The following is a 22,290-nucleotide window of genomic DNA, read 5'->3' as shown; positions in this document are numbered from 1 at the left end:
GTATAGGGCAGCGGTCAGCAGTAGTGCACGTCAACCCTATGTATTGTGGACCGATAGCGGTCCTTACAGAACAGCAGACTGTACTGCACTCAGGCCTATGTACCGTAGCACCCTATACCAAGTTACCAGTCCTTATAAAAACTTTTGTGGACCAAGCAGGTTGTGTGTTAGTGTTTAGCAGACTGTGCGTCAGTCCCTATACCGCTGAAGGACTGCTGCAGTATAGGGCAGCGGTCAGCAGTAGTGCACGGCAACCCTATGTATTGTGGACCGATAGCGGTCCTTACAGAACAGCAGACTGTAACGCACTCAGGCCTATGTACCGTAGCACCCTATACCAAGTTACCAGTCCTTATAAGAACTTTTGTGGACCAAGCAGGTTGTGTGTTAGTGATTAGCAGACTGTGCGTCAGTCCCTATACCGCTGAAGGACTGCTGCAGTATAGGGCAGCGGTCAGCAGTAGTGCACGGCAACCCTATGTATTGTGGACCGATAGCAGTCCTTACAGAACAGCAGACTGTACTGCACTCAGGCCTATGTACCGTAGCACCCTATACCAAGTTACCAGTCCTTATAAAAACTTTTGTGGACCAAGCAGGTTGTGTGTTAGTGTTTAGCAGACTGTGCGTCAGTCCCTATACCGCTGAAGGACTGCTGCAGTATAGGGCAGCGGTCAGCAGTAGTGCACGTCAACCCTATGTATTGTGGACCGATAGCGGTCCTTACAGAACAGCAGACTGTACCGCACCCAAGCCTATGTACCGTAGCACCCTAGACAGACCAAGTTACCAGTCCTGATAAAGAGCTTTGTGGAACAAGTGAGTTGTGAATGATTAGCAGACTGCAGCAGAAGGGCAGCAGTCAAGTATAATATTCTTTCTATATTTGGAAGAAAGAATATTATACGTGTACAAGCCTATTACCGTACCACTGATACCAGTCCTGAAAAGAACCTTTGTGGAACTAATAGTAACAGCAAGTCTTTAAAATTATCCTCACTGCCTGACACACTGCTTCCTGCCTGTCCCTATACAAATTGGCAAAAAAGAGTAGGCTGGAACGATTAGCTGGAATAGCTCTTTTGTGGACCTGATAGTAACAGCTAATGATGATGATGATGATGATGATGAAGAAAGACTAATCTGGCTGAGCTGTCCCTAAAATAGCAGCATACAGCGCTCTGTCCCTTTATCTAAACTGACAAAAGAAACTCAGGCTGCTGACCTAACACCTATACCAGTCCTGAAAAGAACTTTTGTGTACCAAATAGCTAGCGTTTTCTCTGTCCCTACTCCACACAGGATCCTTTCCCTACAGTGACAGAAGAAAGAATGTAAAATGGCCACCGGATCGGGTGTATTTATAGGTTAGGGGGAATGTCCAAGTGTCCATGAGCTGTCATGTCTCAATTGGTTGTCCTGTAACACATGATAAACGTGTCACGAAAGGTTAAAGTTCTTGTATACATTAAACACGTAAGTCCGCCGGGGCGAACGACGGAAAAAGGCGTTCGAACCCGCGGACGGCGAAAGTCGGAAATTCGCCGCGAAACGACCGCCGGGCGAAACGTTCGTCCATCACTAGTGGTACACATATATACACACAGATATGTCTATCCAGAAGTCTGTAATCCTGAATAATGTTACACATAGGTGTGCTGTTGCTCTCCATAATGTTACACATAGGTGTGCTGTTGCTCTCCTGTGGCCATTCCTCCGCAAGGCACATTACAGGGAGGACAGGTCAGAGTGGCCAGTGAAGTGTGAACAATAGGTTTTGGCAGACCAGATTTCTAGATTTCCTGGGCAGATTAGAAAAACCTGTCAGTTTGTGGGAAAAGCCCACCATGGACAAGTGACAAAACAAGTGCCCCTCCCCCCACTAATCATTGCCATTGAGCAGAAAGCAACCTTCCTGGAAAGGCAATATGACAAAGGTCCAAATTCTTCAGGGGCTACATATCCTGGCAGGTCTACTTTAATATAGCAAGTCAATGCAACAACCACTCAGCTCTTGCACCTCATTCAATTAAATCTGGAGAGGACTCCACCATGCACTGACTTAACCCATAATCTTCATTGTAAAATTCAGTTTGCTTCTGTGTTGCCCCAGAGCCACAACAGTCTGCATTTCTGAGCCTTCAGATTTCACCCTCATCTGTATTTCAGCAATGCTTCAGATGATCAAGACACACGGCATCTAGAGTTCAGAGACACCCACTCAGTATCCAAAGTCCACACTTTTCCCCCCCAACAGCTAACGTCACATCTCAATTAGGGCAAGGTCCAGTCACAGCTGGCTGCAAGCAGGAAGTGGGACACGATCCCATGTATGCCCAGGACCCGCACACACACCCGAAGCCCACTTACCTGACTGTGTGCTCCTCTCCGGTGTTCTCCGCAGCCGCTCCTCTCCTGCACACCGCTCTACTCCTCTTACTTCCTGTTTCCTCTCTCAGGTGAAATGGGAGAGAGAAGACAGGAAGTGACATCTGAGTCAACTCAGATGTCAATCAAACTGCCCGCCCGGCCGTAGTAACACATACTACAGCGCCGGGCGGAAGCTACTCAGCGCTTCAGAAAGCGCCCTGAGGCGGGCTAAACGCCCGCAAATGAAGCGCCACGCCTGCAATCTCATGATTGCATTGGCGTGGCGTTTCCCAGCGTGCATTGTGACCGGCGCTCGAGCACTTCCTTTAAAGAACTTTTTTTTTTTTTTTTAAAGGGGCAGTTTTAAAACTTTATTTTTTTTTTAATTTTTTTTTTTTTTTTTTTTTTTGTGACCACACAGGGGGGGCGGCGCCCGGGCGCCCCCTATGGACGGGCCGCCACTGACTAGCAGCCTAGTACATCCTGGTTGTACATCCAGCACTGCAGTAACACGTGATAATGTAGCGAATCCCATAAGTGCAGTTCAAGCCGGTGAGGTGGCAAGCACAAGCATAGCTCCCAACTGTCCCTGATTTGGAGCAATGTCCCCTCTGTCCCTCTTTCCTCCTCATTTGTCCCTCATTTTGGTCTGATCTATATAGCTGAATATAAAATGCACTTTTTATCTTTCAAAAAGTGTTTCCCAGTGCTAAACCTTTCATCCAAACTCTAAACTGCTGCATTTATACATTTTAAAAGCCAATATAAAGGAATAGTAGTGGTAAAAAAAAAAGCCCTTGTGGATTTAATTAACCTTTTTTTGGGTTAAAGGGGTTGTAAAGGTAAATTTTTTATTTTCTACATAGGTTCCTTTAAGCTAGTGCATTGTTGGTTCACTTATCTTTTCCTTCCATTTCCCTTGTAAATGTTTTTTTTTCTTTGTTTTCTTTGTCTGAATTTCTCACTTCCTGTTCCTCCTCAGTAAGCTGTTCAGTAAGCTGTTCTGGCTGACTAACCACCAGCTCGGATGATGGTGAGAAGTTTACTGAGGAGAAACAGGAAGTGAGATATTCAGACAAAGAAAAAAAACATTTAGAAGGGAAATCAAAGGAAAAGGTAAGTGAACCAACAATGCACTAGCTTAAAGGAAACTATGTAGAAAATAAAAAAATTACCTTTACAACCCCTTTAAATTTCCTTTAAGGGGGTGTGGCAGGGGCGTGTCCTATGCCTACATACATTTGCTGGTAGGCGTCTCTCATACCCATTTCAAAATGTTGGGAGGTATGCAAAAGTAGTGTCCCGCAGCCACCAAGAAGGCAAAGACAGGCCCGCCGACCATAGTACCCTTCCTGCTGCATTTGCCAATCCTAATTGGGAACCCACAACTTCTGCAGCACCTGTACTTCCCCCCATTCACTGGCCAACCCGGAATTCAGGTGGAAACAGTTGATTTTATGTCACATGATTTTTATTTGCTGTTTTTCACTGAAGATCTCTATAGATCTATTGCGGACCAAAGCCATTTATATGCTGGTCAATACATCACCGCTAATCCCCAGCTGACCCTTGCCAGAGATTGGAAACCAATTACGTTTTCCGAATTTAAGACCTTCCTGGGCCTATCCCTCCTCATGGGCATAACTAAGTGAGTTGCGGTCATATTGGTCCACTGACCCAATTCACCATATGCCCGTGTTCTCTGCCTCCATGACCAGGACACGATACGAGCAGATCTTGTGGTTCATGCTTTTCAATGATAATGAACTCTGTCACCTCGGAGTGACCCTGAATACGATCAGCTCTACAAAATTTGGCCCCTCATAAACCACTTCAACCAGAAGTTTGCAGCCTTGTTTACTCCCCATCAAGTTGTCTGTGTTGATAAGTCCCTAATTATGTTTTCTAGCCGCTTGTCTATCAAACAGTACCTTCCCAGCAAGCGTGCCAGATACGGGGTCAAGTTGTGTAATCTCTGTGGCAGGGCAACAGGCTATACATGTAGTTTTATGGTTTACGAGGGAAGAGATAATCGCGTAGAGCCAGAGAACTGCCCATACTACATAGGGAGCGCTGCCAAGATGGTGTGGGACTTGGTGTCACCCTTATTCAGAAAGGGGTACCACTTGAACATGGACAATTATTACAGGAGCCTTACACTTTTTAGTCACTCATTTGATCACGGAATTGGTGCATGTGGCACCGTGCAATCTAATCACAGAGGCTTACCCCAGCGGCTTGTAGATTCTCGACTTAGGCTGGGGCAGAGACCCTGCTTAAAGTGTAATAATTTGCTGGCTGTGAAGTGGAGGGATAATAAGAATGTTTTCGTTCTGTCCTCCCTTCATGCAGACACGACGGTCCAAATTCCTACGGCGACTGGTGTTGTGGAGAAACCCCTCTGTGTCCATGACTATAACCAAAATATGGGAGGGGTGGACCTCAACGACCAGTTGTTGGTGCCGTACCTAATTGCTTGTAAGGCCAGGCGCTGGTATAAAAAAGTTTCTGTATATTTATTCCAATTGGCTTTGCTGAATGCTTTTGTGCTATACAAAGCTTCAGGGTGAACTGGATCCTTCCTTAAATTCCAGGAAGAGATCATCACAGCCCTTCTGTTTCCAGATGGTGCTTTGGCCAAATTTCCCAATCCAAATGCAGTGACCCGGCTGCATGGGAGGCATTTTCTGTATGTCCTCCCTGGTACCCCTACCAAACAAGCCCCCAAAGAAAATGTGTCTGTAGAAAATGTGGATATAGGCGTGACACCCCCTATTATTGTCCCTCCTGTCCTGACCAACCTGGTCTTTGCATTGGTGAATGTTTTGAACGCTACCATACACTAGTGGAGTATTAGCGTAGGGTACAGCATTGCACAGTCCTAGGGCACACTTACACAGGGTCTCCAAAGATGAGATGGCCATCACATTTTGAGAGACCCTTATCTGGAATGTTTACAGCTTATATAAAAGGGCAAAAAATAAATAAATAAAAAAGCCAAAAATAGTTGTGGTTTTATTTTTCTTCTCTTTCTATTTTTCTCTCTCTTACGCTCACTATCTATTGTCTGATTTATTGTTCGCTAACTATTGTACTATATCTATTGTTCTCTTTCTGTTTTATTTTTACTATGTTTTATTGTATTTCTTTGCCGGTAAGGTAAGTCTTATGCCGCGTACACACGATCGGACTATCCGGCGGACAATCCGCCCGTGTGTGGGATCCGGCAGAATTTTTCTTCCCAAAGGTCTGAAAGAAGTTTTGACTCAAAATTGTCTGCCAGACTCGGCAGTCCAGTGGACAATCCGCCCATCTGTGTGCTAGTCCGCCGGACTTTTGAAACGAACTGACTTGCCCACACACGGAGTAAAGTCCATTCATTTTGAACGTGGCTCCAGGTAGACGGAACTAGTGAAGGAAGCCGCCTCCATTGGAGAGATTGACACCTCGCGAGCCCCGTAAGCTGGTATGGAGGATGCTGGGACTGTGACATCATAAGGGGTGGGGTCATGTGACATCACCCGGTGACCCCGCCCCTTGTCCCTATATAAGTCGCCGCACAACGCGTCCCTGCCATTGCGGCCAGAGAGAGCGCCGTGTCAACATCGCAAGGAAAAAGAGAAGGCGACTTCAGCGGCAGAAGACCGGGCCAACGCTAGTTAAAGAGCTGGGAGAACCGAAGAGCGGGACAAGACCCCGAAGTCAGAAGAAGACTCCCGGACGGCGGCGACGACGAAGAAGAAAGCCGGGCTCCTCCGCTAGTAAAATAGCTAACAAAAGAGCAGAAGATAGCAGAGGAGTCCGGCGAGAAGACGCCCCCAAGACGGAAGAAGACCACAGGAGCTGTGTTTTTTTATTTACACTTTTTTCACCAGGTGAATGGGTAGGAGTACATTGTACCCCCATATTCACATAGGGTGGGGGGGACGGTATCTAGGTGCCCCCTTATAAGCCCCCCACCCGCAGACCCCGACAACCAAAGGCCAGGGTTGTCGGGAAGAGGCACTTGTCCTCATCAACATGGGGACAAGGTACTTTGGAGTGGGGGGGCCGCAGGGCCGCCCTTCCCCAAAGCACCCCCCATGTTGAGGGCACACGGCCTGGTACGGCTCAGGAGGGGGGCACTCGCTGGTCCCCACCCCCTTTCCTGACCAGCCAGGTTGCGTGCTCAGATAAGGTTCTGCTATGGACATTGAGGGGACCCCACGCCGTTTTTTCGGCGTAGGGTATCCCCTTTAAATCCATACCAGGTGACGGGGCTCGTGAGGTGTCAATCTCACCAATGGAGGCGGCAAAATTGACTTCCTTCGCTAGTCCCGTCTGCCTGGAGCCATGTTCAAAATGAACAGACTTTACTCCGTGTGTGGGCAAGTCCGTTTATTTCAAAAGTCCGGCAGACTCCCGCCATAGTCCAGTGGATTATCCGGCCATGTGTGGGCAGGTCCGCTCGTTTGGAAAGTCCGGCGGACCTCCGTTGCAAAGTCCGGCGGTTTGTCCGATCGTGTGTATGCTGCATTACTGTTATACTGTAATGTTACTTTGTTTTATTATTAACCATTATTTGCTTAGCAGGTATGCCATTCAGCTGCAGCGCGGATTTATTTATTTTAACAGCAACAGCGTTTGCTCCCACGATACGTAATGCCATGACTCGGGGACTGTAGGAGGTGATTTCACCACCACAGTTAAAAAAAAGAGCATATATGCCAAAGCATGTGGGCAGGAGAGGGGCAATTTGCTCCTAACATTAGGGGCGGATTGTTCCCATGCTTCGGCATATATTTTTTAGGCACAGATTGTGATAAAAAAATAAGTTGGAGAGAGGAGAGACCTAGGGTCTAAGAGACCCAATTTTTTCAAAGAAAGAGTACCTGTCACTACCTATTGCTATTATAGGGGATATTTACATTCCCTGAGAAAATGATAAAAAAAAAGTTGTCACCAAATGATATATTGCTCACACATGCCATGGGCATATGTGGAATTACACCCCAAAATACATTCTGCTGCTTCTCCTGAGTATCGGAATACCACATGTGTGAGACTTTTTGGGAGCCTAGCCGTGTACAGGACCCCGAAAACCAATCACTGCCTTCAGGCTTTCTAAGGGCGTACATTTTTGATTTCACTCCTCACTACCTATCACAGCTTTGAAGGCCATAAAATGTCAAAATAGCACAAAGCCCCCCAAATGACCACATTTTGGAAAGTAGACACCCCAAGCTATTTGCTCAGAGGCATGGGGAGTATTTTGGAGATCTCATTTGTTTTTGAAAATTACGAAAGGAAAGAAAATTTTTATTTTCTTTTTTCAATTTTCAAAACTGTGACAAAAAGTGAGATCTGCAAAATACTCACCATACCTCTCAACAAATAGCTTGGGGTGTCTACTTTCCAAAATGGGGTTTATTGGAATTTTTTTATAAGAAAAAGAAGAAAATATAATTTTATTTTCCAGATTTTTAGTCTCTGTTTATATTGCAAAAAAAAAATAAAAAATCAGAGGCAATCAAATACCATCAAAAGAAATCTCTATTTGTGGACAAAAAAGAATGCAAATTTTGTTTGGGTACAACATTGCATGACCGCAATTACCAGTTAAAGCAGTGCAGTGCCAAATTGTAAAAAGTGCTCTGGTCATTGAGGGGCCTTCCAGAATCCTCCTTATCTCTCTGGTCAGGTCTGTGTTTTATTAATAGAGATAAGAGTGATGTCATGTGACCTCCCAGAATCCTCCTCACCTCTCCGGTCAGGTCTGTGTTTTATTAATAGAGATAAGAGTGATGTCATGTGACCTCCTAGAATCCTCCTCACCTCTCCGGTCAGGTCTGTGTTTTATTAATAGCACAAAGCTTTGGCCGTCTACAGTGACATTGAGGATTCCAGTCTCGGGTTGAACACAGATTGCAGTTGCAGTGACAGCGGCCTCCTCCATCTCCATCTTCAGCACACTTCATCCTCAGCTGGTGACCAAGGCTGGTGGTTCTCTGGCTGCCCCTCTGACATTTCTGGTCCCCAAGTCACCTTTATGCCATACCCTACACATGCGTATTTTGTGAGTGCATTTTTATTTTTCAATAGATTGTCAATTATTTTTAATACTACACTATGGGGCTGTACTGTTCTTTCTTCCAGTGGTTGGAAAGTGAGCGCCCTCTCTGGTCTTCTAGTGGCACCTCCTAGATTTAGCTATGTTTAGCACTCTTTTATTTCTGTTGGCATATATGAATATTACTGTCATTCACCAATTATTATTTTCCACAATTTATATCACTTACTTCTTATTTGGTATGTTTCTTTTTTTTTACCCATTTTGTATTTTGAATCCATTTGGTAGATTCACTACAACTACCATCCACATCATGTCTGGTTTATCAGACCACTCCTGAGTGCTGTAGTGTTTCTGGACTTGTCTGTGTAATTCATTCCTATATTTACAATTTATGGATACATTAGGGGTCTAATAGACCTCCAATGACTCCCCGTCCTTCACAGCATGTAACCCAGCACAGATCTGCTCAGTTACATGTAACCCTGACTGTAAGAGTTATGGCCTCTATATTGTACGTCAAGGATAGACTAAATAAGGTGTACCATCATCCACTTAGAAAGGAAAAGGAAGACTAGAGAACGATCCCCAACCGATCACCCAGAAAAGAGCATTGAAGCAGGACTATCGCAGTACAGATATTAAACAATGTATACTCAATACTGATAAAAAGTATTATACAGTTTTAATAATACAAAAAACAAGACATTTGATACATTTGTAAAAAGTGCAAAGTAACAATCCATAAATGTCACCAGCATACAAGTTCCCAAACCAGGAGGCTCAGGATATGGTGGGTTTCCATGGATATGGTTCTCAACATGTTTTGCGGTCTTTATACAGCTTCGTCAGGGGAATATAGGCAAGTAATTATTACACACTATGTATCAAAACAATTGAATTACATATATAAAAATTACATTCAATGGAAGAAATGAAACAAGGGGGAAAAAAGCGAGGGGAGATGTTGCTTCCCCAGTACCCAAAGCCTCAGCCGAGGTCAGAGCACCACCAAGGTTCCCCCCGACGGCTGCGGGGGATGTGCAATCAATGGGCGTGTATCTATATTAATTGGTTGATAAAGATGGAATAAGAATAATATACAATCCAGCGACTTCAATAGAAAAGATGAGGAGAAAAAGGGAAAGAAAAACAGGGGGGAGGGGTTTGGGGGGTTTAGAGAGAAAGGGGGAAAGGAAAGGGAGGAAGAGAAAAAGGAGGGAGGAGAGAGGGAAAGGGGGGAGGAAGGAAAACAAAGGGTCTGGTATATATTTTGGGGACTCTATACAGTTTTTCATCCTTCCTGTTGGATGGGCTACAGAAAATGTGACATTTTACAAAGGAAAAATTAATTGGTTTAAATTTACAGAAAATGACATTTTATTGCCGGCTTCTTTTTTTTAAGCAGCACAAAGACCCTCCAAAGACCCCCAAATACACAGAAGAACCTCAGGGGGGTCTGTGTGCTGCTTTGGTAACATTTCCTTTATAAATGTCACAACAACTGCACTCTTTTCTAATAAAATGTTTTTAGAATTACAAAGAAATGACCTCACAGCGGGAGGAATGAGTGCGACATGCAGGCAGGTTAATTGGCTTCTGTCCAAAATTGCCCCCAGTATATGAATGGGGACCTCGGATTGTGGCTCCTTGAGGGTCGGGACCGATGTGAGTGTGCGATGTACAGGGATAGGGACAATTGTACACACTCAGGATGAACTGGATGGACTGGTTCAACCTTGCTAACTATGTAATTATGTAACAACATTCATTTAACTATTTTTTTTAAATATTTACAAAAGCTACAAAATGGATGAGAGGAAATGACTCCATTTTTATTTTTCTCCTGCTATCAATGGCCGACACGGTACAACACTTCATCCATGTCTTTGGTGATCTCTGATCTCCTTATCAACTGTTTCTTCCATGATGAAGATCAGCCATGGAGTATATCTGAGGTGTATATCAGGGTGTGCTTCTTCCCCACATGAGAGCTGTGATGTCCAGCAACATTCATATAGAAGACATTTCCCACACTCAAGGCACTAATACACCTCGAGGGCTGTGTGGGACCCCTGATGTACAGGAAGACAGGACTTCAGTGAGGAACAATTCCCTCACTCAGGACAGGAATATGGCTTCTCCCCCGTGTGAGATCTCTGATGTGCGGAAAGACTGGACTTCCGTGAAAAACATTTCCCACACTCAGGACAGGAATACGGCTTCTCCCCCGTGTGAGATCTCTGATGTGTGGAAAGATGGGACTTCTCTGAAAAACATTTCCCGCACTCAGGACAGGAATACGGCTTCTCCCCCGTGTGAGATCTCTGATGCTTGTTAAGAACGGACTTTTCTGAAAAACATTTCCCACACACAGGACAGGAATGTGGTTTCTCCCCCGTGTGAAATCTCTGATGTGCGGAAAGACTGGACTTCACTGAAAAACATTTCCCGCACTCAGGACAGGAAAATGGCTTCTCCCCTGTGTGAGATCTCTGATGTGTGGAAAGACTGGACTTATCTGAAAAACATTTCCCGCACTCAGGACAGGCATACGGCTTCTCCCTCGTGTGAGATCTCTGATGTGTGTAAAGATTGGACTTCACTGAAAAACATTTCCCGCACTCAGGACAGGAATACGGCTTCTCCCTCGTGTGAGATCTCTGATGTATGGAAAGATGGGGCTTCTGTGAAAAACATTTCCCGCACTCAGGACAGGAATACGGCTTCTCCCTCGTGTGAGATCTCTGATGTATGGAAAGATGGGGCTTCTGTGAAAAACATTTCCCGCACTCAGGACAGGAATACGGCTTCTCCCCCGTGTGAGATCTCTGATGTATGGAAAGATGGGGCTTCTGTGAAAAACATTTCCCGCACTCAGGACAGGAATACGGCTTCTCCCCCGTGTGAGATCTCTGATGCTTGTTAAGAACGGACTTTTCTGAAAAACATTTCCCACACACAGGACAGGAATGTGGTTTCTCCCCCGTGTGAAATCTCTGATGTGCGGAAAGACTGGACTTCACTGAAAAACATTTCCCGCACTCAGGACAGGAAAATGGCTTCTCCCCTGTGTGAGATCTCTGATGTGTGGAAAGACTGGACTTATCTGAAAAACATTTCCCGCACTCAGGACAGGCATACGGCTTCTCCCTCGTGTGAGATCTCTGATGTGTGTAAAGATTGGACTTCTGTGAAAAACATTTCCCGCACTCAGTACAGGAATACGGCTTCTCCCTCGTGTGAGATCTCTGATGTTGGTAAAGATTGGACTTCTGTGAAAAACATTTCCCGCACTCAGGACAGGAATAAGGCTTCTCCCCCGTGTGAGATCTTTTATGCACATTAAGATGGAATTTACAACGGAAACACTTCCCGCACTCAGTACAGGAAAAGCTCTTCTCTGTTGGAAGGACGGCCCCGTCCCTCACAGTCTGAGGTTCCTCAGGATAAGAGGAATACGATGGTCCATCTACACTGTGTGGTGCCGGATGGACATTTGAGGTAGTCGGGTTTTCTCCTGGACTATACTGTGTGATGTCCTCATCTTCTACTTTACAGTCTGGAGACAAAGTGAGACAATCCTCTGAGGTTTTCCTCATCTCCCGTCCATCTACTAAAATAGAAATACAAAGATTATTACTAGACATCAGCTGATTGGTTCCCCTAAACCAGGACTCCGCCCACATCAGGCAGCTTTGTCTCCGAGGATCTTACAATTCCTATGGGTATGTTTAGTGTTGTCACCCCAGGGTGGCTCTGTGGACAACACAGTAAATAATATACTAATCCACGTCCTAAAATGAGTATATATAGGAATTGGAAGAAATTGACTTTTCAGGCATATTGTATTCTTTGTTAAATAAATAACAGTATATTAGTGTGATAAGGGTACACAAACCCTTTACCATGTCCATGTGAAATTCACTATTATCTCCTCCCGAGGGAATGATTCAATACTGCGCATGTTCTCCGTCCCTCCAGCCACGTTATACAGCCAGGAATTCACAAACTCATAACTAGTCCCACATACTCAGGCTACATAATCCTTACAATTTCCTCCAGGATTGGGGGGGGAGGGGTATCTTTCCCTGTTATAACAGTTAAAGCAGAACTGCCTCACCTTGCAGCAGTGTTTCACACAACAGATATCTTATGCTGTAATCCTTATACTTTATACAATGCGATAGACAAGGAAAGAAAGATAGAGCAAGAGTTTGCGGGCCCCAGTAGTGATTGCCCTATTAACCCTTCCCCCTCCTTCCCAAAAGGAGCGTAGTACTACTTATTAAAACTTCTTAACAGTCCCACCAAAGGACAGGCTTACCAAAAGCCACCATAAGGCCTGGTCTGTCTCCCTTCTTAATTAAAATGTAAGAGAATGACTTCCGGTTCCGGCGCCGCATGGAGTAGCTGTCTCTCCTCACAGCTCCCGCAGACCGCCCTATAAATCTGCCTCAAAAATCGGCGTTTTCGCTCAAAACAATCCCAGCTACCCTCTACACGAATCGGATCGCAAAATGGTCCGGTTCGTGGAAAAAACCGGGCCGCGATCGTATGCGGCCGCTACCGCACGGTCGGCCCTGCCGCAAATCGAGGCCCCGGCTTCGGCCTACGCGGAACCGGCCTGCGCGGCCTATCCAGCGGAGACGGCCCCAGACATGGAGGTAGGCGATCAGCCAGCTTCACTCCCCACTCAGAGAGGCTCCGTGTCTCCACAACCCCGGGCCCTTCCACAAATCTCCAGCCCTGCAACACCCCAGCATATGCAGCAGCCTCACTTACCTCAACCACTGCAGGATCAACACACTGAGACTCTGGCTCAAGCTGTGGCTGCTCTTCTCTCACCTATGATTGCAGCATCAGTGGAGAAGACTGTCAACGCAGGCATGCAAAAGATTCAAGCCCAGCTAGGGGAACATGCCTCCCGATTGAATGAAGCTGAACACCGTATATCTAATCTTGAGGAAGAACTCTACCAGACACAATCCCTTGAACATGCCCAAGACAGAACAAATACATACTGGAAAAACTCGATGACCTCGATAATAGGTCCAGGAGGAGCAACCTGCTGTTTGTAGGGCTCCCTGAATCGCTTCCCCAATCTGCTATTTCAGAATTCTGTGCCCGCCGCATTCCCAAAGCACTGGGTCTGGGAGGCCCCTGCACAGTGGAACGTGCTCACCGAGTAGGAGCCTTTAACTCTGAACGTAAAACACCGCGCCCAATAATCGCCAAATACCTCAACTACTCCGACAAAGCCGCCATATTGCAACAATACCCACAGTCCAGATCTTTGCAGATTGATGGTATCAAAATTCTAATCTTTGCTGACTACTCGGCGGACGTTTCCAAGAAACGCAAGGCCTTTCGGCACATCTGCGCAGAACTTCATCAACATCAACTCAAGTTCACCCTGGCATTCCCGGCCGTACTGCGGATCAAAACACCCTCCAGGGAACAACTCTCTTTTCAAGATCCGGAGGAGGCGGCGTCCTTCTTGAAATCTTCCCGCTCGGGCTCCCACCTCAGTCCCACACCTAAAGCCCCGCCAGTCAACCGAGCCTTGGATCAACGGAGCCCAAGGAAAGACTCTCCCAAGCATTTTAGGGCCTCGGGCCCCACACAACATGGCCTAACTGCCCGCTGAGGGACGATGTACTCAACGGTGCCCCCCCCCCCCCCGGCGCACTCTCATTTCTTTACCGGATGGCCCTACCTGGCCCCCACCCGACCTGGTCAATGTGAACTGTTTTTGGACTCTCCTTCCTGGACTGTCCACACCTCTCAGGTATTGCTCGATAAAAGTTGAACGGTTGTGGGGTTGTCACCAACGACATCCCGGTTTGTTTTTGTTCTTTTATCTCTGTTTCTCTTTTGTGATATTTTCTTGATATAGTTTATAGTACGGTTTCTTATGTCTTTAAGGAGACCCTAGATATGGATTCCACTATATGTGTACTTATGTTTTCCTCCCCTGGGCGCTATTGTGCGGACCTATAACCACGCTCCAATTTCCTGCAGCTACTGTTGATACCCTATATTTACTATTTGAAGGGCGGAAACCCCCACATCAGACACAGGGCTGGTTATGTGAGCTGGTCCTCACGGTGACCCCCATGCGGAAAAAAGCGAAGTTGGTTAATGAATGTGTTCTCTTTTGTATACTCTACCTTTGGTACACATACCAGACCTCCCCCTCTCCCCATCTGTCTCTCCTTCTCCCCATAGGGCCCGCTAATGTTCTGATACCATTTCCTACCCTGCTTCATAGGGCCTGGCGAACTAGTTCCTTTGCAGCTTTTAGCTATTTATCCTACCCAGGCCCCAATGTCTTAGTAGCTCTAATACTTGTACAACACCTCCCCAGTACACTCCCACCATGCTGCGGATAATCTCATGGAATGTGAAGGGCCTTCGTTCTCCTTTTAAAAGGATGAAGGTCCTTCGACACCTCAAAAGGCTGAACACAGATATAGCATTACTTCAGGAAACCCACCTTTCCTCACCCGACTTTGCTCGGATGAGGAAACTTTGGGTGGGTACAGTTGTAGGATCTGAGGCCTTAGGCCGCAAAGCAGGAGTCCTTGTCCTCATTCACAAACGTCTCCCCTGTAAACTCCTATCCATGGACTCAGACGACCAGGGCAGACTTCTCTCTATCCGTGTCCTCATTGGGACAAGGGAACTAATAATCTCCAACATATATGCCCCTAACAGTCCCACAAAGGAATTTTTCAATACACTGACCACTTGGCTCCTACGACACCCACACCTCCCTCAGATCGTTGGGGGTGATTTCAATTCTGTCATTCACCAGATAGATGACAAATCCACACGACTACGCCCCCATCTCACTCCCGACATCTTTAAACCCCACAGTGCTCGCAACAACAATGGAAACCCTTCACCTTCGTGACATATGGCGATTTCACCACCCGACCGACAGAGCATTCTCCTTTTACTCACACTCACATCATGTCTTTACCAGGATAGATTTTCTTTTCTGCTCCGATGATTTACTCCCTCTGATCCCAGAGGCAGAGATACACGACATTGCCATCTCTGATCACGCTCCCATATCTGTGTCCCTAGAGACCCCTGACATACACCCCAACCCTAAAATTTGGCGTTTCCCCTCCTTCCTCCAACACAATGCGGATTTCCAAACTTACATCACTAAAGAATGGCAGTTTTACACGCAAACGAATGCGACACACGCTGACGACCCTAATCTATTTTGGGATGCAGGGAAAGCTTTTCTCAGGGGTCGCATCATTTCGTATGCGTCGTCCTTTAGGAAAAATGCACACCTCAACTACGACACCTCCAGCTCCAGACTTCACATGGCTCAACGAGCATTATACACTCATGACTCCCCTGAAAACCGGGCTGCTTGGCAATTGGCCAAACAATCCTTTGACACCTGGGCCGACACCGTGGAATCGACCAAGAGAGCATACCTAGACGCCACTCTCCATAAATTTGGAAACAAAGCGGGTAAGCTCCTAGCCCGCCTTAGCAAGGGAACCCATCACCCGACTATCATCCCCTCCATCCGTGAGCCAGATGGTTCTGTCACGACCACGCAACAAGGCATAAACTCTGCCATGTTGCGCTATTACTCTACGTTATATGCTGCCGATCCCATTGACAAACCCACGGCGTGCGATTTCCTAGACAAAGTGGCTCTGACACAAATATCTCCCTCCCAATTAGAATCCCTTAATGCCCCTATCTCTCTTATGGAAATCACAGCCACGATACGAAATTTAGCCTCCTCTAAAGCGCCTGGCCCAGATGGCCTAACAGGCGAATTCTACAAATCCCTGAATCCTCTCCTGGCACCCACCCTTCACAATGTCTATCAACATATGTGGTCTGGTGGCTCCTACCTTCCCACGGGCAATCAGGCAATCATTAAATTATTAGAAAAGAAAGGGAAAGACCCCCAGGAACCAGGATCGTACCGACCTATTTCACTCCTAAACCTTGATGTTAAGATTCTTTCTAAAATTGTAGCCACAAGACTGGCCGACATCATCCCTTCTCTGATCCATCCTGCCCAGTCTGGCTTTGTGAAAGGCAGAACGGCAACGATAAATATCAGAAAGGTCATGATGGTGCTAGAACATGCCAGATGCCATCCAAAGGGTGACTATGCCATTGTCACTCTTGATGCCGAAAAGGCTTTTGACAATGTAAACTTTGGCTGGCTCGCCATGGTCTTACATAAAATGGGATTCTCTGGCCCTTTCCTTCACCTAATAAATTCTATGTACACCTCACCAGCAGCTAGATTGGTAGCAGCGGGCCTCCTCTCAAACGAATTTCGCCTCCACAAAGGCACGAGACAAGGTTGCCCCCTATCCCCACTGCTCTTTAATTTAGCTCTGGAACCACTCTCTAGATATCTGTTAACGGTAGCCCCGTTGCATGGCATACGAATAGGGGACCAGGAATTGAGGACGTCTCTCTTTGCGGATGATGTCCTCATCTTCTCTGCTAACCCTTCCGCAGACATGCCCACAATAATATACACTTTTGATTTGTTCAGAAAATGCTCTGGGTTGCGCATAAACTACTCCAAAAGCGATATTCTGCCCTTAGGCTCCCTCCCCCCACCAGCCTGGGTTCACAATTCCATCTTTACTATTGCCAAGTCCCATATCACATACCTGGGAATCAAGATAGGGAAACTCCCATCCTCTCTCTACCACCTGAATTACCCCCCACTTTTTGCCAAAATCACTCAGGAATTAGACAACTGGATGGATCTGCGCCTCTCGCTCCTGGGAAGATGCCATTTGGTGAAAATGGTCAGTTTCGCACGCCTGCTATACCCTCTCCAGACAATACCTTTACTTATAAAACACAAAGACTCTAAATTGTTAAATTCTGCGATACCAAAATTTTTATGGCGAAACAAACGACCACGCATAGCTTTCTCGAAAACGTCATCTTCCCAGGACCGAAGGCGGTATTAGTCTCCCCAGTCTTAGAATGTATAACCTTGCTTGTCTTTTGAGGATAGGTCTGGACTGGATAACTCAAAAGTCCAAATGCTCTAACTACCAACTGGAGGCTGCAATGGTCCACCCCTACTCCCTAACAGCCCTTCTCCACTGTAAGTGGAAATCTCTACCAACACCATATCAACATAACCTTCTGTTGAGAGACACTGCTATGGCCTGGAGAGAGGTAAGGAAAAGCCTCCGACTCTCCCCCTTCATCTCAAAATTTCTCCCGATACAAGGCAACCCGAGCTTTTCTCCAGGTCTGGAACACAAACCTTATGAATCCTGGTGGCAAAAGGGTCTCTCCACCTTCTTCTCCCTTTGAGATCCTGATACCGGTCAAGCATTACCTTTCCGTACTGTAGCTGCTCGCTTCTCTCTCACCACTACCTCCGCTTTTCACCATGGCCAATGTCTCAGCTTTCTCCACAAAACCTGCAGAGTCGCGTCCACGAGATTCACATCATCATTCCTCGAGATACTTATGCAGAAAGATTCTTACAAAATCTCGGATATCTATAAGCCTCTACTCGTAAAAACGACACCTCCACTGGATTCCTCTTCGGTGTCCAATTGGGCAAAAGACTTCCCGGACGACGACATAGTGGACAAGATCCTTCAAGGCCTCCGCACTGTCTACAATTTGGTTCCAAATGAATCCTGGAGGGAAACGCAACTAAAAATCGCTCACCGGGCGCATATCCCCTTTCTTCCTGCCAAACAACCACACTCCACCCCGTCTTCACTATGCCCTCTGTGCCAACAACCTAAGCCCTTTCTCGCGCACCATTACTGGACTTGCTCCTTTGTCTCTGCGTTCTGGGACCAGATCCTGGCCTTCATCTTTCGGATTACACTGCTAAAGCTACCCAAAGACCCTTTACTACTTATCTTCGGATATTGGGATCCTACACTACTTCCCTGGTCAAATGTTCCTGGCCCACAAGGCAAAGAATGGGCCCTGATCTGCCTCCTGCTGGCACGACGGGCCATATTAGCAAACTGGACGTCTACTTCTACACCCTCAGTCGCTCAGGTCAATAGAGATCTCCTGCAACTTCTATTCCGTGACAGAATTAACGCCAATCTAGCCCACAAGAAGGCCAATCAGCGCTTCCACAGCAGATGGGACTCTTTTGTAGAATCGCAACTCACTCCTCAGGAACGAGCTCACCTTGCTGAACACTCTTTTGTCTACAATGGCCATTGGCTCACCGCAGCCCCCTCTACTACTGGGTAGCTACCCACGGCAAGACTGCAAATTTGACAGAAAATTTTGAGAAAAAATTATATTTTCTACTTTTTGATATAAGAAAAATCGAATAAACTCAATTTTAGTCATACATTTAGGGCAAAATGTATTCAGCCACATGTCTTTAGTAAAAAAAATGTCAATAAGCGTATATTTATTGGTTTGCGCAAAAGTTATAGCGTCTACAAACTAGAGTACATTTTCTGGAATTTACACAGCTTTTAATTTATGACTGGCTATCTCATTTCTTGAGGTGCTAAAATGGCAGGGCAGTACAAACCCCTCCCAAATGACCCCATTTTGGAAAGTAGACACCCCAAGGAAATTGCTGAGGGGCATGTTGAGCCCATTGAATATTTTTTTTTTGTCCCAAGTGATTGAATAATGACACAAAAAAAAAAAAAAAAGTTTACAAACAGTTGTCACTAAATGATATATTGCTCACACATGCCATAGTTATATGTGGAATTGCACCCCAAAATATATTCTGCTGCTTCTCCCGAGTACAGGGATACCACATATGTGGGAATTTTTGGGAGTCTAGCCGCGTACGGCACCCCGAAAACCAATCACTGCCTTCAGGATTTCTAAGGGTGCAAATTTTTGATTTCACTCCTCACTACCTATCACAGTTTCGAAGGCCATAAAATGCTAAAATAACATAAAACCCCCCAAATGACCCCATTTTGGAAAGTAGACACCCCAAGGAAGTTGTGGAGAGGCATGTTGAGCCCATTAAATATTTTTTTTTTGTCCCAAGTGATTGAATAATGACACAAAAAAAAAAAAAGTTTACAAAAAGTTGTCACTAAATGATATATTGCTCACACATGCCATGGTTATATGTGGAATTGCACCCCAAAATAAATTCTGCTGCTTCTCCCGAGTACGGGGATACCACATGTGGGGGACTTTTTGGAAGCCTAGCCGCGTACGGGGCCCCGAAAACCAAGCACTGCCTTCCGGATTTAAATATAAGACGCTACCAAAAAAAACTTTTAGCGATGGCAGGGATCAGGCCTGACTCTGCGATTGCTGCAGTTATGTGTTTAGTGTTTGGTAAGTGACAGTGATCGATGGATACTGCACTTGGGTGGGCTGGGCGGAGGGGCAAAACGCAGGTGCCAGCAGGTATCTGGGCTGATCCCGCTAACAATGCGTTTTTTTGGAACCCTAAACTGCTGGGGACGCTAGTATAGATCTGATCAGATCAGATATTGATCTGTTCAGATTCTATACCACTACGGGGGGTTTATGCTTTGCGTGTGGGTGTTAGCGGTACTGGCACTAACCTAGCGCTGCCTGGGGTGACTATTGGGTAGTATATGGGGGTACCTAGCGCTATAAAAACCTGGCGGTGAACCTAAAAAAATAACTAGCTACCTAAAATGATCGCTTAGTGACACTGGCAAAAGGGGGTGAAAGGGTTAACTCTAGGGGCAATGAGGGGGTTAAACCTTTATTGGGGGGTGATAGGGGGCTACCCAGGACCTAACACTAACTGCCCTGACAGTTTTTACTTTTACAACTGACACTGAATGCAGTGATCAGTAAATAAATGATCACTACAATCAGTGACACTGTGACTGGGGGGGGAGGGGAGGTTTGTGTGCCTGTGTGTGCCTACATGTCAGTGTAGTGTTTGGTGCACTTACTTTCTGTCTTCTCCTCGTAGTCCGGTCAAAAAGACCGCCCCGAGGAGAATGACATCACTTCCTCCTTCCTGTGTATACAATACACAGTGGGAGGAAGCTTCTCATTCGCCAGGAGCGATCGAGAGGGGATGGCCAGAAACCAACGGCCATCCCCTCATTCCGGATCGCTCCTGCAGCGAAACGGACTGCTGTATCCAGCGGGAGGGGGTCCGATCGGACCCCCCACCCACTGGAAGGCAGGCACGTACATGTACGTGCTTGTGCCTGCCGGTGCCATTGTGATGACGTACATTGGCAATACGGCGGTCCTTAAGTGGTTAATTCTGTAAGTGTTCTAATTTATCATCGCTGTTTTCTAGCTGGTCTAAACCCACTTTTGATGTAAAGGGACACTTTTTGGTTGCTATGGACAATCTCCAGTTTCCAGGCAGAAAGAACAGTATATATCATATAAAACTACATGCAGGGCACAGGACAAAGCACTGGGGATAAAAGGGATGTGAAATCATTTCATACAGTAATATAATCTGTAGGATTACAGTGTACTGTATGTGTTATGATTTTTACATTTTTTGAATTTGCCGTCGGGCTCCACCCCCGTGCGTTGCGACGCTTGCAGGGAACAGAGCCCGGCACACAGAGGCTTTGGGAGGAGGACAGAGCCCACGGACACAGCGGGGGGGGGGGGGGACATCGCAGGATCCTGGGGACAAGGTAAGTACACCACACCAGGATCCTGCAATGCAATCCTGAGTGTGGCTCGGGGTTACCGCTAATGGTAATGAAACTTAACCCCGAGCCACACCCGGGAAAACCGCCAGGGAGGTTAAGTACTATCCATGGCTCTGAGGGTATTACAAATAAATAAAAAGGCACCATTTAGTAATAAGTCATATAAACAGGTGTATAAATCTGCTCCCTTGCTTATTGCAAGAGGAGGCTACTTACCATGGCCCATGACAAGTATCCTAACAGGGTAAAGACCCCAGTGAAGGTGGGAATTATAGACCAATTTTGTTAATTAATAACAATTTAAAGATTATGATGAAAATCTTAGGTAATAGACTGGCTTCCTTCATCGACACCTATATCCATAAGGATCAGGTGGGATTTATCCTTGGGAGGCAGGGCCTGGACCAGATTAGGAAAGCGGTGGACTTAATTTCCCTCATGCAATCCTCTTGGGATGGAGGCCCTAGGAGGGATATATCCTTTCCATTGATCTCCAAAAGGCCTTTGACATGGTCACCTGGCCCTACATCTTCACCATCCTACAAAAATAGGGTTTCGGCCAGGAATTTACTAGAACCCTGGAAGCCCTTTATTCTTCCCCTAAAGCCCAAATCAAACTACAAGGTCACCTCTCAGACCAATTCCACATCCTGAAAGGTACCAGGCAAGGATGCCCCCTTTCCCCCATCCTTTTCACCATTGCGATAGAAACTTTGGCATTAGCTTATCGGACAACACTCGGACATACATGGAGTAAAATGTGGTCAATTGACCCACAAATGTGCCTTATTCCCCAACGATTTTTTTTTTGTCACCTCCCCCCTCATCTCCACCCCTGATATTCTCCGACTCCTAAAAACATTTGGTTCCATTTCGGGCCTGCAAGTTAACATGACCAAATCAACAGCCCTAAACATCTCCACCCCCCAAGACCTAGTTGATAGACTAAAAAAAAAACACTTCCCCTTCTCCTGGAGCCCATCCTCTTCTCCCCTACCTGGGCGCTCATCTCACTTCTACAATTGAGCTATTACACCAATGCAATTACCCCCCTATGCTGAAGAGATTGTCAGAAGACCTCTCTCAATGGTCCCTATATAAAATGTCCTGGCTGGGGAGAGTGAATGCAGTCTAGATGACCTTACTGCCCAGAATTTTGTACCTCTTCCGCTCCCTCCCCATAACAAAGCATCTTCTAGATAAACTGCAGTTGGC

General features: G+C 46.2%; 2 protein-coding genes across 2 annotated transcripts in view; both read right to left on the bottom strand.

Moving 5' to 3' along the window:
* The window catches only part of LOC143989872 (gastrula zinc finger protein XlCGF66.1-like), a 153,566-nt gene that overhangs the window by 97,802 nt on the left and 33,474 nt on the right, over window positions 1–22,290 (bottom strand). The window lies entirely within an intron of this gene.
* Window positions 10,234–22,290, bottom strand: part of LOC143986905 (uncharacterized) — a 137,504-nt gene continuing 125,447 nt past the window's right edge. Inside the window, exon 11 of the mRNA XM_077485313.1 lies at window positions 10,234–12,035. Coding sequence (XP_077341439.1) covers window positions 10,537–12,035 — 1,499 coding nt within the window. The 3' untranslated portion in view covers window positions 10,234–10,536. The remainder of the gene's footprint in view (window positions 12,036–22,290) is intronic.

This window comes from Lithobates pipiens, unplaced genomic scaffold (assembly GCF_037356315.1).
Source record: "Lithobates pipiens isolate NorthernLeopardFrog02 unplaced genomic scaffold, aLitPip1_a1.2 Scaffold_18, whole genome shotgun sequence".
In the NCBI taxonomy this organism is placed as follows: Eukaryota; Metazoa; Chordata; class Amphibia; order Anura; family Ranidae; genus Lithobates; species Lithobates pipiens.
Note: the sequence above shows the minus strand (reverse complement) of the source record. Positions and strands in the feature narration are given on the sequence as shown.